The sequence below is a fragment of the Vespa mandarinia genome, chromosome 18 (genome assembly GCF_050613455.1).
Source record: "Vespa mandarinia isolate Hongniang chromosome 18, ASM5061345v1, whole genome shotgun sequence".
Lineage (NCBI taxonomy): Eukaryota > Metazoa > Arthropoda > Insecta > Hymenoptera > Vespidae > Vespa > Vespa mandarinia.
In genome coordinates, this window is record NC_140827.1 from 4067270 (window position 1) to 4084975 (window position 17706).

The window sequence follows — 17706 nt, forward strand, 5'->3', positions numbered from 1 at the left end:
AGACGAATTTTATTTTTTTTTCCATAGGAATCATCTGTCGGAAGAGTGACCGATTGAATTACTGTAGATTTTCCGTGTGATCATTATGAAATGTATTTTTTTGCGTTTTGAAATTTTTGGGAAATCTGTGTACCAGCTGTTTCCACACACAGGCATCAGTTATTTACTCACACAATTATTTTTATTTATTATTGAGAAATGACATTCTTTTGTCTTTCTTTTTAATAGTGTTTCAAACTTTGGCGGGTGATGGCGTTGTTGTCCCGCTATTGGACATCAGCTGATTCATTCCATGTGATTTTATCATATATAACCTATATATCGGTGAAATAATCGAACGAGAGCGTATCTTTATTCAGATATTTTTGTTGTTGTTATTTTTAAATAAAAGTTAAGAAAGATTGTAACAAAAGATAAATGTATTTTAGATAAAAAGAAAAGAAACAACAAGTATATCTCAGCTATGTTCGGTCGTATATTTACATCAAATTTTCGCAATATTTCGGTAGGTAACAAAACATTATTAATCACATATTACACATTATATTTGTATGTACAACGATTTGAAATATAATGTTATATTTTCTCACTATTATCCTTAATTGAGGATCGATTTACGTTACTTATATTTTAAACTTATACGACCCAAACAACTTTTCCTATAGTAACCGTTTCAAACGAAAATGAGGAAGACGACTAAAACGAAAGTGTTTCAGTTACTGTCACGAGTGTGGAATGGACCAAATGGTGCGCTTGCAGGGAAGCAGGCAGAACAAAAAATGATTTCTTTATTACGGAACAAGTTTCCTAAAGCACGACTTATAGAAGTAACAGACGTTTCTGGTAAATAATATATAAGGCATATGTTCTCTCTCGCTCTCATCTGTTGCACACAAATAAGTGAAATTGGATTAATAACGTTTCTTTTTTCCTTAGGTGGCTGCGGTGCTATGTTTGAAATAAACGTTATTGCGCCGGAATTCAAGGGTTTAAGCACAGTTAAACAGCATCGAATTATAAACGAGGTAAGAATGGAGATTACGACGGTTAGATATTTAAATATAATGATTTATTATATGTATCATATTTATTTGCAGGTACTTAAAGAAGAAATCAAAGATATGCATGGTATACGAATATACACGAGTATACCGGATACATAAATGGAAGTTATTCAAGTAGACTTTATTAATCTTAACCGGAAGATATTTATCGCCCTTATAGTTTCTCTCTTTCTAAATTATATAATATTTTTTAAACTTTACATGAACATGTATAATCGGTATAAATTAATATAATTTCTTTTTCAGAAAAGAAAAAAGAAAAAAAAATGCCAACATAATAATTTCTAACATATATTTGTATCATTTTCTTTCTTTTGGAATAGAATATGCGATCGTATTAATTTAAATGTAATTTCTTTTTAAATTTCCCTCCTCCGCCAGATGGAGCAGTCAAACTCAAATAGGCATTAGGCGCGCTTATTTTATGGTAGTGTTAGCCATAACAGTTAACCTTCATGATTCGTCTATATGTTGTATATAAAACTCATTCGATATGAGCGTGTCCGGCAAAATTCTTCATAAAAAGATCGAATATTTAAGACCAGATCTGTCAACTAGCATAACACCTGACATTTTCGATAAAATATGCGATATTTCGACGGCGCAACCTTTTCTAGAATGGTTTTGCGATAATGTCAGTCGTGCTAATGTATTGTCCAAAGAAGAATTATATCTGTAAGATATCTTTTATTCGTCCATGTTTATGAATTATCTCATTACAATTTGTATTTGAATTATTTTATAGAAAAAACAAATTACAACGTACGGAGGAATGGTTAAGTGGAAAAGAATTAGATGGAGCACTCGAAGAATTTACTCGTGATAATCCGGAATTGTTGAAATTGATTGATTTCGAAAATGAGGACATCGATGAAACGTTTTCTATATTTGAATCGTTAAAAGATCTTTATAAAATGGACGAAGACTATATAGAATTATTAAAAAATAATATATTGAATTTAAAGTAGGTATTTGTGTTTGTCTACCTAACCATAACCTATAAAACGTAATTTAACATAGTCCAATAACAGAAAGTTATTTGTAGGGAATTGGAATTTACATTGGAAGATGAGATAGAACAGGAAGAGAATCATTTTGAAAAGGAACAAATTGAACTGCTTAAAGCATTTAACGATTGTAATATTATTTTGGAAAAATTTGATGAACAAAATCGTAACTTCTTCAGAGAAACGGAACAGCTTCTTAATGTATATACAGATGCGATTGAAAATGTAAGTGATTTAATGTCATTTTATTTGATAAATCGTATAAAAAGCACATTTATTTATTCTCATAGAAAGGAATACCGATATTGTGGATACAAATGTCCATAGATTTATTTATCAAACAGATCAAGCTTTACAATGATTATTTAGATATTTTGATTAAGCGGCAATTCAGTTTGGATAATCGGGAGATCGAACAGCAACATGATTCGGATTTTGAGACATTTATGAATGACAGCAAAGAAAAGCAAATCTATAAACAGACGCAGGAATTGGCATCATGCAAGTTAAAGTATTTTCCTTTTACCAGTACATGATTAATAATAAAATTGAAATCAATTTAAATGTAATCCATATATACACATTATTATAGGCTTACTAATTCGACGTTAAGAGAAGTCTATGCTAAAATGCACGAAGCCTCTTGCAGAGCTATGTTGGAATATGCCCAGTTCATATGGAACGATGGAAATCTAAAAATACCTGAGCAAACGCATTTACTGTGAGTGAATAAAATAAATTACATCACTAGTGTATTCTATTCAATATTATTCACTACTAGAGACGAGATTTTGGACCTGACGAGAAGAAGAAATTTTTTGGAAGAGAACATTACTCTTTTAAGAGAACGACAACTTACCGAAGCTATCGAACAATACGTAGAAACTGAAATAATCCAAATTTTGCGACAAGCTACACGTGCAAGATTGAAGCGAAGAAAAATTCGATTCGGAAAGCTAAAATCTCTTTTATCTTTTACACGTGAACACGGTCATGCACATTCAGATCTATTATGTATATTAATGGATATGCAATTTCATTCGCTTAAAGAAATATCCGAGTTTATCGGTGACGCTCGTCATTACCTTGCTACAGAATATTCACTTTCTTCGACGCGCTGCGTAAGTAACATTTCTTTTAATTTAGATCGACAATAAGACAACTGAATAGAATTTTCTCATCTAATGCTTTACTAATATATTCAGGAAACTATGCAACAACAGCAGGAAGAATATGATGCACTTCAATCATCTGTTATCAATCAAAATATCTTCAATGAGTTATTTATATCAATGGTGTCGATTGACGACGTTTCGCCAGATGCATTAAATCATGCACTGGTCAAATATAATGATCTAATAGCAAATAATAAAGAGAAGAAGCAAGCTATACTCGATACTTATATGAACGACCAAATCAATAGAATATTGTTATTGTAAGTATTAAAAATATGAGGGTTTGTGTGTGTTTGTATAATCCTACGGAATGTCGTTTTTATATCTTTAATGATTTATTAATAGTTTTTAATATCCTTTCGTTTAGGGAAAAGGAAATATCGAGTAGTTATGATAAAGAAATAAATAATGGAATTACAAGAAGCTTCATACCACTTTCGTACGATTTGAATGTGCAATATGAGAATACATCCAATCAATTAGAAAACATTAAAACAAATTTAACGACAGTAAGAAATGTATTGAAAGAAAAAATGGTAATTATTATAATTATGTTAAGAAGATTTTTATACGTAACATACATAGTTACACAGTTTCTATTAAATTTTCAGAGAAATAATAATCCTTTGAAAAGAGAAAAAGAAATTTTATGGCAAAGATTTTTGGCTGATCCAGATACATTAAAGAAACATTACGAAGAAACGAAGCGAATGGCAGATCGATCCCATTTTGGAAGGGATAGTTGAATAAAAGACAATAGGTATAATAAGTTGAGAAGATTCTCTTAACATTATAATTTTTATTACAATAAATAAATATATATATATATATATATATACATATATATACATATACACATTTGTTTAACAAACAATGAAAGGATCAACATAAAGAAAAGCAATATAATAAGAATAGGAAACGTATAATGGATATTATAAAATATACCATTGATTCACATTTATATTTGCTTTCTTCTTTTCTTTAAAAAAAAAAAAAAGAAAAAGAAAAAAAAAACAAATAAATAAAAAACCAATGAAATCCTTTAGCAGGAAACGTTGAAAGGTCTAAAATGTTATCCCTTCTACTTTATCTCTCTTTCTCTCTTACATATACATCCATACATATACAGACACAACATATATAAATATGCAGATAAAAGACATCACCCATAGCTAGATGAAATTGTCTCTTTCATGTGTGAGATCGGTTAACGGTGACGCCAGAAGGCTCAACGTTTTTTCAGCATGAGTGGGGATGTTGAGAAAGCATGGTGGGAGATGTTGAAACAGACTGGTGGGGATGTAAATAGAATGATGAAAGAGAGAGAGAGAGAGAGAGAAAGTAAAGTTACGTGGAACTGGGACGTGGCGAGAGAAGAGGGTATTATCGATTCGCCGGGGCTCGCGAGTTAACGGTTTGTTTACAAGACAGTGGAGGGGAATATATGCGCGCATGCGCTACGTGGCCAAAACAATAATAACATAGTAGTAAAGAAGGTTCATGGCTGATGGACGAACGTGTGTGATCATCGTCCCGTTCCACAAGTATATAACAAACGACAGAGTTTGATCTTCTTCTTTGTGTGTTTTCCTGTGTTTCTCTTTCTCTCTCTCTCTTTCTCTCTCTCTCCCTCTCTCTCTCTCAGTATATTACATTAACATTGTGTGTTGTTAAGATAAAAAAAGAGAAGCTTTGTGTTATCATTTCTTTACTGTGTGTATATATATTCCAAAATATGATTTAATATGTAGAAAGAGTATACATCAATAAGAGAATAGTTAGCGTTGAATCGATCCAAATAGTAGAGTAAACGTGACGGTAATAATAATAATAATAATAATAATAATAGAGAGAGTAATATTGATGATGATGACGGCGATGATGAAGCTGCAATGTTAGAAATAAAGGACAAGGCAGGGTTCAAACACTGCTACTTTTTCCAAACAAAATGTTTGAATGTATTTGAGAGAAAATGAAATATTATATAAAAGTAAACTGATATATGACGTATACAGAAGGACAATATATACATGAAGCGTTACTCCTTTCGTATTAAGCTTTGTATTTCATTGATAATAACAACATTTTTACGGTGAATGTACGAAGGAAAGAAATCAAGAAAGGAAAATTCATTAATTTTGAAAACAAGGAAAGATAGAAAAGAAGAAAAAAAAGCGAAAGAGGATAGAATAAATATCGAGCGTGTTTATCGAATGAATCACACTTTGCGGTGTCCAAACGTGCTTGAAGAAGGATAGTCCTCATCGTGATTAATGGTAGAGTGGTAATAGTGGTGGTGCTACTGCTGGTTCCTCTCTGCTGGTACTCTTCTGGTGGTGATGGTAATTGCGCGCGAGCGTTCGAGCGCATGGCAATCGAATCATTGACGTGTACTTCAAGCTCCGGCATAACAGAGCAACGTGATCTCTCTGTCGCGTGAACTCCTACTTGTGTTTCTTCTACGTTATATATATATATATATATATACACATACATATATATATATATGTATATGTATAAAAAATACATATAATAAGTGTGGGTACGTACGTATGTAAAGAGCGATAGAGGCCTTGTCACTTTTACGGTATATGGGCTAAAAAGTAAAGAGTACATTGATCGATCCAAGCCACGCAACAAGAGGAACGTTGTGTGTGTGTGTGTATGTGTGTGTGCGCCCGTGTGCTATATATATATATCTTTGTGTGCAAATAGTCAAGGAGGCGGCCGGTCTCTGTTGTAAACAAAGAATCGATCCGATCGTTGAGAGAAGGCATATATATATATATATATACATATATACATATATATATGTATATAAGTATCAGTATCGACTAGTTTCTATCAAAGTCAATCTCTTTAAAGGATTGAAAGGGATTAGAAAAAATATTAGAAAAAGATTAATTACAAAGAGGATTTCGAAATCATCTTCCAGAATGCCAACTGCTCAAGATACGACGTACCTGATCGAAGTAATGCCAGGAGAAACAACTCAGGATTTTCTTTCTCGCGACGTTGATCTTCTCGTATCACAAATCAAGGAGAACTTACGACTAAGCGGATTGAAAGCTAAATCGAACGTAGTTCATAGAAATCGAGCTACTCCTTATCGGATACCATCCCATTCTTCTTGGGCCGATCCTAATGGTTGCGATATTTGTGCTGCACAAAATCGAACTGAAAAGTTGAACGGTGTTCAGCTTCAACAGGAACACGATCAACAACTTCATCGTCAGCCTGAACTTAGGCAGCAGACTCATTATCGTCAACAACAACAGCAACAATGTTGCCACCGGTATAATCATCATCATCACCGACATCGTCATCGTCGTCATCATCATCATCATCATCATCATCATCATCATCATAATTGTTCCAATAACGATAGAGAAGATGATCCCTATGAATTTTTGCAAGAACTTTTACGAGAAGGTGGCTTGATCAAAGAAGCAGTTAAAAGATTACAAGCGAATATCGATGAATTGGAACGTTTGGAAAACGACCAACTCGAAGACGATGAAGATGATGAAGAAGACGATGATGAAGAGGAGGAAGAAGACGTCTTGGAAGATGGGATGGTATTGAATGGTGCGAAGGAACGATCGAGGTTGTATCGGAGGAAACCTTATTTCTATGACTCCGAAGATGAACCATCGGTTTACGAGTCTGTGGACTTATGAAAGAGATAAAGAGACGATCAAAAGTGTAGAAGAAGAAGTAAAAGAGAGAATAATAATTATAATAACAACAACAACAACAATAATAATAATAACAATAATAATAATAATAATAATAATAATAATAATAATAAAGAATTAAGGTTAGAGAAAAGGTTCGATTGTTTCAAACTAAATCATTCTGATTCAACATAGAAAAAGAAGGCGCCAAAGAATTTAATTTGTTTTCTTTTCTTTTTTAATTTATTCGTTTAAATAATGTTTTCACAAATGATTGAAGGAATCGTATCTAAAAATTGAAAATAAAATGAGTAACGGTTTTTTGGCGCTCTCCAAATATGATGTGTATACGTACGTACGTGTGTGTATGTGTATTTGTGCGTGCGTGCGTGCGTACGTGTGTGTGTGTATGTAAACACGTTTACAGCATATTCTCCACTACGAATGGCCGTGTTTGTAAATACATTGCCGCCATTATTGCGTACACCCAATGACGGCATCGGAAAACGAAGATGATCTTCGGCAATGTTCGACTAAGATCGGCTAAGGACGCACAGGGGCGTATCGACGAGTCACGAGGTCTCTTACGTGCAACACAAACGTTAATGACGATATTTTCTAGGAGTGGGGGAGATTCTTGGAAAACCGTTGTTTTTCGACTAAGAGAGTGAGAGAGAATGAGGGGGGCATAAGGACAAACGAAGATAAAAAAGGAAGAATTATTCTTCTCTCCGTGGTCCTTTTTTTCTTCGTTATTCTACATATTCGCAACGTTTTTATTTTTGTGTCGCCGGACATAACGCAGTAAAATTAAAATTCGGTCGTAAGACATTTTTTTTATGCAATCATTCGATCTTTTTTTTTTTTTTTCTTCTTTTTTTGATTCGTACTTCATTGATGAAACTTGAATTAAAGTGAATATCATTAGAAGTGTTACAGAGTCAATACGTCATTTGAAACAATTATGAACGTCCCTCCTCTCTGTTATAACTTCTTTTAATAAATGAACGTTACGTTAATAAACTCGACATACATATACATAAATTCAGTTGATCGATTTAACGACGAAGAAGAAAACGTATGTTTTTTATTTTTTACTTGTCACAATTCGTCAAGTGAAAACTGAAAAAGAATATTTTGTTTTTCGAAAGGAATTCGAATGATACTTAAAATATTGAATTAATATGAAGTTGAGTATCTCCTTTGATACGTATATATCGTTAACCACACACAACGTACACGTACGCACCTGCACACACACACATATATATATACATATATGCAAGAACGAAAAATGAGTATCATATTGTGGAAATATGTAACGTTATAAAAGTGTGTATCAAATGAATATAATTTAAGTAACGAAGTGCATCGATAAATGAGATATATATATATATATATGTGTATATATATATATTCTCATCGGCTACCTCCAGCGCATTTCAATACACTAAAATAATTAATTGCATCCTTCCTAGTAGAAATAGATAGAATAATATACTATAGGGAAGAAAGAAAATTAAAATTAAAATTACGATTGCAAAATCCCTCACCAGCCCCCCCACCAAAAAAAAAGAAAAAGAAAGAAGAAAAAATGTTGAAAAGCACGAACTTCGGTCAAAAAACTCTCCGACGAATCCTTTTTTTTTTTTTTTTTTTTTTTTTTTTCTCCAAAATGAGAAATGCATACTCTAACGAACAAAAGAAGAGAATACGATCGTATTATTATGTCATCCTTTTAAATCGATTATAAGATCTCTAAGTTGATTTTTATTTCATTAAGATTATCTTTTTTTCTTTTTTTGAGAAAGAAAAGCGATCATGCAACTTTTATTACCGAAGCCGTTGCATTTCTTCTAGAGTATTATGCGTGATTAAGCTCGATTGTGTGAAGGGACATTTGGAAAAATATAATTAAATTAATTAATAAATCAATCAAGAAGGAGAAAAGGAAGAAGAGTGAAAATCAAGAAAATACGATTATATTTTGCTATGCATGTTTTAGTGCATAGTTATTTACTTCTCTGCTATGAATTTTTTTTTTTTTATAGGTTAGAATACGACGCAATCAGTCCGTAATAGGGCAAATCCCATAGTGCGGAATGATTCATATCTCATGTTAAAGGAAATTGTTGAACAGGAAACAGTTCTATATGAAAACCGATACAATATAATCGATATTTATAGTTGTATCTCTCTTCAATATGAATGTAGAAATGTGTGGTTGTGCGTATAAGGTGCTTGCGAGGCACTAATGAAAGAATATATGTTTTATTTGATGAAATCGCCTTAGTTAGGTTATTAAAGAAAATTAATATGCTAAATACTTTTGCGTAGTTGTGTGTTGGTGATCAAACCGAAAGAGAAAAAAAAGAATGTGAGGATATGTGTGTGTGTGTGAATTAAGTTTATAAATTTATTTTTGTTTTGTCTTATTTTTTTTCTTTTTCTAAACGATAGTATTTATGCTCCTACTTTTTTTTTCTTTTTTTTCTTTTTTTTTTTTTTTTTTCAAGTTCGTCGTTAAGAGATTGAATACATGAATAAAATGATAAATCGTCTTGTACGATCATCGGGTTCTTTTGTCTCCGATTCAAAACAATAAATAAAAAGAGAGTAAAGACGAAAAAACGAAATATTTATTATTTGTGTTGTGTTATATGTATATATCTTTTCATTTTGCATTCGGCATATAATACGAATTTGAATCATTCATCGATTAGTAATAGCTTAGTAGCAGTAAAATAGATAGTATAAAACTCGAGTTGAAATGTGTGTGATATCTGATTAACCTCTATATTGTTGCACGACGTCAACTGTGAAAACTTTCGAAAGCAGTGTTAATTTTGATTGCATAGCACGGTATAAATATCATATGACTCTACTGTATTTGTCATTCTGCTCGCTCAGCTAATTTATTATCGGAAGTTTCTTTTTTATTTATTTTTTTTTTTCCTTTTTTTTTCCTTTTCTTCTTTTTTTTCTTTTTTTTTAATCATGACTTTTTTCGAACAAAGTTTATCGTTTTAGATTTCATATATCAGCTATTTTTTCTTTCCAGTTTTTTTGTTTTTGTTTTTTTAAAGTATTCCTTTTAAAAAATATTAATTGATTAAAATGTCTCGCTTACTATACGTTCACGAAGTAAACAAGAGGAATTTTAATGACAACTTTTGACCTTGGCTGCATATTGACACAGATTTCAACGTGAGATAATGATAATGAACATAGATGTGTGACCTAGTTACATATATATATATATATATATACATACGATCTCAACTCTATACATACGTACATCGTTAGTATAAATATTGTGATCGATAACATTGTAAACAATAAGAAGTAATTATTGCGAAATTTAATTCGATTAAATCATTGAACTTTGATATCAAAAAGTGTAATTTCGAGTGTCATTGATGAGCGTAACTTATGATAACATAAAGCGCACACATTTAAGCATTTGAAATTTCAAAGATATTGTTAATAATATTTTTGACATGATTTCATCATTCAATTGTTTTTTTGAGTGGAACAATTACATGAAAGATTAATAAATTATTATCGTATTATTTTTATTTCTGAGCTAAGAGAATGACAAACAACCAATAAGTGACATCGAACGTACACAGCTGGATTCTGATTGGTTATTGAAAACATATTTAATCGGTTCAACCAATAAGCATCGATATAATGACGTAAGGTAAGTTATGATAACATATGAATATATGACTTATTTCTGATTATCCTATTATAATTCTTATCAAAAAATTATTTCACGACATAAAACCTTGGTAAATGAGATTAAGTAAGAAATAAATACAAAGCAACGGGTTATTATACTTGTTGTGTATTACTGGACAGAAAGCAAGATGGCCGAATGTGATTCTACGGTCACGTATGTATACGTACTATTGCTACGTTTCTTCATATTTTTCTATATCATTTAATTTAATTTATGAAGAAAATAAATTTCTATTGAAATTAATATTTCATTCTTCTTTGCAAAGATATCTTCAAAATGTATGATCATAAATAAAACGATACGATCGGTCGATCGAATAAATCGCAATTAAGAAGCATATATATGTGTTTGTGTGTGTGTGCGAATATGTATATTTTTAAATATTTTGGTTATTTTTTTTATTCCTCTTTCCATGATTATATCCTTTTTATAATAATACGTGAATAATTGTCTATGATAATTTTTCATAGAAAATTTATATATATATATATATATATATATATATATACATATATATATATAAATTAATGACTGACGTAGTTCGTAGATAAAGTTAATAATTTATTTCATTGGTCGGAGAAGAGTTGCAGTAGTATTAGGTTTGGATCTTTCAATAATGTAAAATATTCATAATATATTTGTTGACAAACAATTTTAATCTACTATCGACTTCTGTAAACATAAATATAAAAGTATAGTTACGTGAAGTAACAGCACGAGCATAATAACATTGTAAACGTTGATGTTGCGGATCTACTTTCTTTTTAGAAAGTATCGTTGCAAAAAAATAATATATGGTATCTCATTCTCACGGCTCGAAATTATTCGGAACGTATTCATCGTCAATTTGTTCCGTTCGAATGTTCATGTATTAAAGTTTATGACTAATGTATTTTCTTTTTTTTTTTATTAAATAAATAATAATAATAATGTTTCCCTTTTAATTCCAACAAATATTTTTATTTTTATTTTCCAGATCCAACATGGAATCTTATTTTACACGTGGCGACCATACTCTTAAAGTACCTATATCCCTTTTTCGAGAAAATCGTGAAAGACTTCTAGCTCGTTTAAAAAGAAATACCAATCTTCCAGCTGCTAATACTTTTGTTATTCTTCAAGGAGGGATCGAAATCTCTTTCAACGATACGGACATCAACTGGCCTTTTAGGCAGGTAGGTTTCCCTATTTATATAAGTCCCGGACTAAACGGAAAATGTGACGAAATCGATTTATTTTTAGAAATGATTTTTCTATTTATATTATGAAACTTTATTATTTATTACTAATACTTATTGTTAGTATTATGTAATAACACTTTAACAGGTCTTATGAATAGAAAAAAAAAAAAAACGAAAAGGATTAGCCTAAAAAGCCTCGAAAATTAGTAACTGATTTTGAAAAATGGTTGGGAACTTTTGGCTCACCATCTATATAGACACAGACTTCTTCAAAAGTCTTATTATGTATATGTGCGTGTCATATGGTATATATACTAAAAGTACATTGACCTATTATGGCCTTTACATCTTATTTCGAATTCTATCATTTACCAACTCAGAAAGCTGATTAAAATAGCATCTGATGAGATTCGTATTTATATTTATTAAGTTTAACTCTTAATATATATTAAACCTTCAAATTTTAATTTCATAAAATTCTCGAACACGATAGACAAGCAAGATATGCTTGTCTTGCTTGCGTATGCTTGCTATTTCCGTTAAACACTCTTTCAAAACAAAGAAAGATATATATGTACCTGTATATCTCTTATTTTTACATTTATGTATATATGTATATCGATTTTAAATGTATCTAGTTTTTTTTTAGAATTGAATTTAATTCAGCTTTTTAATGTATTATATTTATAAATTCATGTATATATAATGAATTAAAAAAATAAATACTTTTTTGGGATAACCTAAAGATAAAGGTTATTTTTAGAAATAATTCAACAATTAAAATATAATTGTTATTAATATTTATGAAATTGAATTTCATTTTTAAAGAAATGTTATTATATTGTTCTAATTGATTTTTTTTTAATTTTCTTTTTCCATAGGAATCTTTTTTTCAATGGTGTTTTGGTGTTGAGGAACCTGGATGTTATGGAGCTCTTGATTTATCTTTAGAAAAATCAATTTTATTTGTACCAAGATTACCCGCAGAATATGCTATCTGGGAGGGAAAGTTACATACACTGGAAGATTTTAAAAAACGTTATGGCGTTGATGAGACTTATTATACTGATGAAATAGGGAGAATATTGAAAGGCAAAAGTGCATCTCTTTTATTAACTTTGGTAAGGGTTATTTAATATATAATGAAAGAATTTGTGGAATTCTTATGATTTTGTATTTTTTTGAATTATGTAAGAGAATTTTTATTTTTGGAAATGTTATATGATCTTTTTCTTTTTTATTTCAGAGTGGTAAAAATAGCGATAGTGGATTGTACGCTCAAGAAGCTGTCTTCGATGGAATAGGACAGTAAGCGGATTTAATTTTATTTTTATTTATTTATTTATTAATTAAATAAGAGAAAGCGTTTAAAGAAGTTTTCATTGATCGTATGTTTTTATTCTTTATTTGATAGATTTCAAGTTGATAATAATACGCTATATCCGGAAATATGCGAATGGTAAGTTAAATTAATATATTTTTATTGTATAATTTTTATTTTATCGGAATTTGATTGATCGTCCAATCATAAACGTTCTCCTTCCGGAGAAGTTTTCTATTGGTGCTTTCATCTTTCGAGAAAATCGAAAGTCAATATGGCGTCAATGTATTTCGACGTGTATTTGTGTTTTAATATTTAGTATCTCTCGTTAATTTTCGATACGTTTTTCTTACAATTAGAGATATTAATCAAATTTAATTTTATTAAGAATTAAAAATATTTTTGAAGACAAACGAATCGTTGTCTTTAATATAACACGTTTTACAATGCATGGGAAAACATTTGTACATTTTGGTCAATAGAAAATATTATGGTTCGTAAACGTCATTGTAAGTATGTAGAAAAGTAAAGAGAAATGAAATATTTTAATAGAAATTTATTATAATTAATATCTGCTTCGTTTAGATGATAATATCGGGTCAGGCATGTGGAAAATTTCTCTTCCGCTCGTTTTTACATACAAAAGAATTCGCTTCAAAATTAAGGTTAGAATCCAACAGAGGAGATTATAGGAGCTCGAAAGCTCTCGCTCGGACTACTATTTTCTTGGAAGAAGGAATGTATATACAAGAACTCCCCATGATCGTGAAAAAGATCAACGACATTGGACTTGTATGTAACGTTAAAGGTAAGGACGATGAGACTCCTCTCGATTCTCGGTACTTGGACACATTTAAGAAAAAGGAACAACTTGGAGTTATATCCAAAGGGAATCGTAAGCAAGCGGCGGAGAAGATAGATATCGAAACCAAAATTGCAAAACAGAGGATAGACATAGAAACCGATGAAGGAACTGCTATACTTTTTTCTTCCGATTTAGAATGTCTTAAACATACGAATATAGAGGAAATTTTAGAGGGATTGAATTCTTCTTATTCCACTAAAGGAATATATTCTTTATTAGAGAACAAAATTGCGGATGAAATTAATTGTAGAATAGCCCTTCAAGGTTTAAGAAAGATCATTGAAATGGAAAATGTTCAACGAAGATACAAAAATGCAAAGCTATTAAGACAAGAGCAATTGGTTGTAAATACTATCAACAGAGATGCCATTTTGAAACAACTCGTTAAGATGATTGTCAGAAGTCAAGACAGTCAAATGATAATAGAAGGCCTTTGTGCATTGAAGAAAGACAAGTTTAGTCCAGCTAGAAATATCTATCGTGATTGTTTATCCGACGAAGCATTAATTAGAGCATCGGATGGCGACTTTACTTTGTCACAATTAATAGATGTCGTAAAAGTTTTGTCTTCTTATAAAGATTCTAGATACCAAGAATTTATTGACATGTTGTGGGTGGGTATAACGAATAGAGAGAAAGAAATTAATGCGGATTTATTAGTACCATTATTTAAGCTTATGTATTTGTTTAACCAAAGTAAGAACATGGTGAGAATTATCTTAGAGAGAAAGCTTTCTGAACATTGGCTGAGATTAACGGGTTCTCAGATAGGAGAGATATTAAATTGTTATCACCGTGATGTATTATCATCAGGATGTTTAATGAGTGCCAGTAAGTGGGCTTCTATGAGTATGAATACCTCTAAAGAGAAAGACCTTATTGATTTTATTCAAAGTTTGTATGCAAAGAAATATATCGATGATAGAATAGAATTAACGTTGGAGGAGTATATGAAAGCTAAAGGTATTCATATTAAAGATCCTCGATTAATAGCTACTATTATGAATTATTGCGGAACTATGAGAGTCAGGAACGTCCATATTATTTCTATTTGTGGAGAATATTTTATAAAATATGGAAAGGAGTTGCCCGCATCCTTATTGGCACCAATTCTTATGCCCTTTGGTTTATTAGACATACGGCCACCTTATAGTAAATTGTTTTGGGAAGTATTCGAAGAAGTATTATTTGAAAAATGTTTAGATTTGAAACCAAACGAGATTTTAGATATTTTACTTTCTTGTATCCATTTAGAAAAATATCCTTTAAGCTTCTGGGAAACGGTAGTTAAATCGCATTCTCTAGATATAATTTACAAAAAGAGAAATACCATCTTCAACAAGGATTTGTTATACAAACTAATATTATTTGATGCTTCAATGTATATAGAATGCGAACATTATCGTAATTTTCGCGTTAATTCGAATAATATAGCAAAATCATTGTTCGTGGATGTACGTTTAAGAAGAATAATTAATCAAATATATAAACCATTGGAGTCTGTAGTAGGTAAAGAAAAGAAATTAAGTAAAAATGTTCTTTTAAGCAAATTACCATTCATTAATTTTTATGTACTCGATATACTGATACATTCATTGTCCGTGTCAACAGAAATTTTCAACTTGGAAAATAATAGAAATTTAAACACTGTCATTTTAATCCATTTGCCAGAACATTATTGTCGAAATACAAAGCATTTGATAGGCCCACAAGTAACAAGAAAAAGGCAGATAAGAAAGTTGGGTTTTCGCGTAGTATGTTTAGATTACATGACATTAGAAAAATTGTACGATCAACCAGAGGAATTATCTAATTATTTGATAAAAAATTTCGAAGCAGCCGAGGACGCGTTATAAAACACTAATGGTCGGTCTTTATAGAATTGATATTTTATATAAAAATGTAGATCTTTGAGTTTTTTGTACAGGGAATAAAAGTTATGAGAAAAAGATTGCATGTATTACGTTATGTATTATTAATGATAAAGTTACATTTAATTTTATCTCTATTTCGTTCTATTTTTTTTTTATTTTTTATGTATAGTCGAGTAATAAAAACCGCCAAGGAAATTGATGTATTGAGATATGTGGTGAGGATAAGCTCAGAAGCCCATAAAGCTGTAATGCGTATGGTGAGGCCGGGTCTTGCAGAATTCCAAGCTGAAGCGGCTTTTATGAATTACGTATATTCGATTGGAGGTTGCAGACACGTTTCTTATACTTGCATTTGTGGATCAGGATATAATGCATCTGTTTTGCATTATGGACATGCAGGAGCACCTAACAGTAAAATCATACAAGACGGTGATATGTGGTAAGAAAATGTCAGAGATAGTCATCCTTCTAAACATACTTTTTATTCTATATAGAATACAATATTCGTATGTACGGTATATATGTGTGTGTGTGTGTGTGTGTGTGTGTGCGCGCGCGCGTATATATCTGTGTATATATATATATATATATATGTATACATATATATATTTTACACAGCTTATTCGATATGGGTGGGAATTACTGTGGATATGCAGCAGACATAACATGTAGTTTCCCAGCAAATGGAAAATTCACGAACGATCAAAAGTTCATTTATAACGCTGTGCTGAATGCAAGAGATGCAGTTATAGAAGCAGCTAAGCCTGGCGTATCTTGGACAGATATGCATCTTTTAGCTAACAAGAGAATGTTAGCTTCATTAAAAGAAGGTGGACTGTTGATCGGAGATGTGAACGAGATGATTGAATTTGGCTTGAACGAAATCTTTCAACCTCATGGTCTTGGACATCTTATGGGTTTGGATGTTCATGATGTTGGTGGCTATCTTCCAGGACATCCGGAACGTTCAACATCAGCGGGCATAAGAAAGTTAAGAACAGCTCGTACATTACTTGCCGGCATGGTATTAACGATAGAACCAGGATGTTATTTCATCGATTGTGTAAGTTAAAGGCTGATCACTTTTATTGAAGTTTCCAATGGTGATCACTTACCGTTTCAATGATCATTCAACGATAGTTACTTGACGCTGCATTAACTGATCCAAAACAATCTCGATTTATCGTAAGAGAACAATTGGAAAGATTTCGTGGTTGGGGTGGTATTAGAATTGAGGATGACGTTTTAATTACTGAGACAGGAGTTGAAAATTTAACGCAAGTTCCTAGAACGTGAGTATAATACTACATATGAAAAAAAATAAAATCATAATTTCAATTTCTAAGCATAACAAAAAATAATAATTATTCTATTTTATTTAATCGTAGGATTGAGGAAATAGAAAGTTGGATGGATGTTGGACGAAGCGATTTAAAATTACCCCAAGAAAAATAACTCTGATACATTCCTTTATCAAACTTTGATATATTCTATAAGAAATATTATTTACATATATAAATATATGTACATATATGTTTTTAATGTATACATACAAAAGAAAAAGGAGATGGCATATTTCTAAAAGAAATTTAATCTATCCGACGATACATCTTCATGTCGTGAAAAATGCAGAATGTGTATTTGTATTTAATCATTTTTATCACGTCATGAAATCGATAAAAACCATTACTGTTTTATATCATCGATGTTATATCTATATATACATATATATATGTATCGTTAAATTTTACATTATTTAAAAATAAATCAAAATGTGTTCGTTATCATTAATGAAGT

At 30.8% G+C, this 17706-nt stretch overlaps 5 protein-coding genes across 12 annotated transcripts; all 5 read left to right on the plus strand.

Moving 5' to 3' along the window:
* The first annotated feature begins 268 nt into the window (after window positions 1-268).
* On the plus strand, window positions 269-1316 carry LOC118445318 (bolA-like protein 3). Of its 2 annotated transcripts, none has more exons than XM_035874636.2 (4): window positions 269-505; window positions 666-843; window positions 937-1025; window positions 1098-1316. In XM_035874636.2, exons 2-4 carry the CDS (start codon window positions 684-686, stop codon window positions 1161-1163), a joined length of 315 nt encoding a protein of 104 aa, XP_035730529.1. In that variant the 5' UTR covers window positions 269-505; window positions 666-683; the 3' UTR covers window positions 1164-1316. The 2 variants fall into 2 exon arrangements, with proteins under 2 accessions (XP_035730529.1, XP_035730528.1); XM_035874635.2 differs by having other exon boundaries at window positions 274-505; window positions 717-843.
* A 101-nt stretch (window positions 1317-1417) lies between these two features.
* LOC118445311 (HAUS augmin-like complex subunit 3) lies at window positions 1418-5757 on the plus strand. The gene is made up of 9 exons (XM_035874621.2): window positions 1418-1739; window positions 1810-2028; window positions 2110-2296; window positions 2362-2582; window positions 2664-2792; window positions 2853-3192; window positions 3277-3506; window positions 3614-3782; window positions 3858-5757. The coding sequence occupies exons 1-9, from the start codon at window positions 1558-1560 to the stop codon at window positions 3990-3992; spliced, it is 1812 nt and encodes a 603-aa protein (XP_035730514.1). The 5' UTR covers window positions 1418-1557; the 3' UTR covers window positions 3993-5757.
* A 140-nt stretch (window positions 5758-5897) lies between these two features.
* LOC118445316 (uncharacterized) lies at window positions 5898-9785 on the plus strand. Its single transcript, XM_035874632.2, has one exon. It carries the CDS (start codon window positions 6183-6185, stop codon window positions 6924-6926), a length of 744 nt encoding a protein of 247 aa, XP_035730525.1. The 5' UTR covers window positions 5898-6182; the 3' UTR covers window positions 6927-9785.
* A 548-nt stretch (window positions 9786-10333) lies between these two features.
* Dip-C (dipeptidase C) lies at window positions 10334-17700 on the plus strand. 5 transcript variants are annotated; one of them, XM_035874625.2, is made up of 9 exons: window positions 10334-10626; window positions 11645-11843; window positions 12731-12970; window positions 13096-13157; window positions 13264-13308; window positions 16079-16348; window positions 16528-16972; window positions 17050-17201; window positions 17298-17700. In XM_035874625.2, exons 2-9 carry the CDS (start codon window positions 11652-11654, stop codon window positions 17362-17364), a joined length of 1473 nt encoding a protein of 490 aa, XP_035730518.1. In that variant the 5' UTR covers window positions 10334-10626; window positions 11645-11651; the 3' UTR covers window positions 17365-17700. The 5 variants fall into 5 exon arrangements, with proteins under 5 accessions (XP_035730518.1, XP_035730517.1, XP_035730520.1 ...); XM_035874624.2 differs by lacking the exon at window positions 10334-10626 and adding an exon at window positions 10662-10821; XM_035874627.2 differs by lacking the exon at window positions 10334-10626 and adding an exon at window positions 11248-11267.
* Window positions 12939-16214, plus strand: LOC118445310 (uncharacterized). 3 transcript variants are annotated; one of them, XM_085662527.1, is made up of 5 exons: window positions 12939-12970; window positions 13096-13157; window positions 13264-13308; window positions 13756-15901; window positions 16079-16214. In XM_085662527.1, exons 3-4 carry the CDS (start codon window positions 13300-13302, stop codon window positions 15889-15891), a joined length of 2145 nt encoding a protein of 714 aa, XP_085518653.1. In that variant the 5' UTR covers window positions 12939-12970; window positions 13096-13157; window positions 13264-13299; the 3' UTR covers window positions 15892-15901; window positions 16079-16214. The 3 variants fall into 3 exon arrangements, with proteins under 3 accessions (XP_085518653.1, XP_085518655.1, XP_085518654.1); XM_085662529.1 differs by lacking the exons at window positions 12939-12970; window positions 13096-13157; window positions 13264-13308 and adding an exon at window positions 13317-13679; XM_085662528.1 differs by lacking the exons at window positions 12939-12970; window positions 13096-13157; window positions 13264-13308 and adding an exon at window positions 13317-13663.
* Window positions 17701-17706: the final 6 nt, after the last annotated feature.

Coding starts and splice junctions, on each gene's coding strand:
- LOC118445318 (XM_035874635.2), top strand. CDS start 464: ATGTTCGGTCGTATATTTACATCAAATTTTCGCAATATTTCG. Junction 506..716: donor CAAATTTTCGCAATATTTCG/GTAGGTAACAAA, acceptor AAAGTGTTTCAG/TTACTGTCACGAGTGTGGAA. Junction 844..936: donor AGAAGTAACAGACGTTTCTG/GTAAATAATATA, acceptor TTTTTTCCTTAG/GTGGCTGCGGTGCTATGTTT.
- LOC118445311 (XM_035874621.2), top strand. CDS start 1,558: ATGAGCGTGTCCGGCAAAATTCTTCATAAAAAGATCGAATATTTAAGA. Junction 2,029..2,109: donor AATAATATATTGAATTTAAA/GTAGGTATTTGT, acceptor AGTTATTTGTAG/GGAATTGGAATTTACATTGG. Junction 2,583..2,663: donor TTGGCATCATGCAAGTTAAA/GTATTTTCCTTT, acceptor ACATTATTATAG/GCTTACTAATTCGACGTTAA.
- LOC118445316 (XM_035874632.2), top strand. CDS start 6,183: ATGCCAACTGCTCAAGATACGACGTACCTGATCGAAGTAATGCCAGGA.
- Dip-C (XM_035874624.2), top strand. CDS start 10,796: ATGGCCGAATGTGATTCTACGGTCAC. Junction 13,309..16,078: donor TATCCGGAAATATGCGAATG/GTAAGTTAAATT, acceptor TTTTATGTATAG/TCGAGTAATAAAAACCGCCA. Junction 17,202..17,297: donor TTAACGCAAGTTCCTAGAAC/GTGAGTATAATA, acceptor ATTTAATCGTAG/GATTGAGGAAATAGAAAGTT.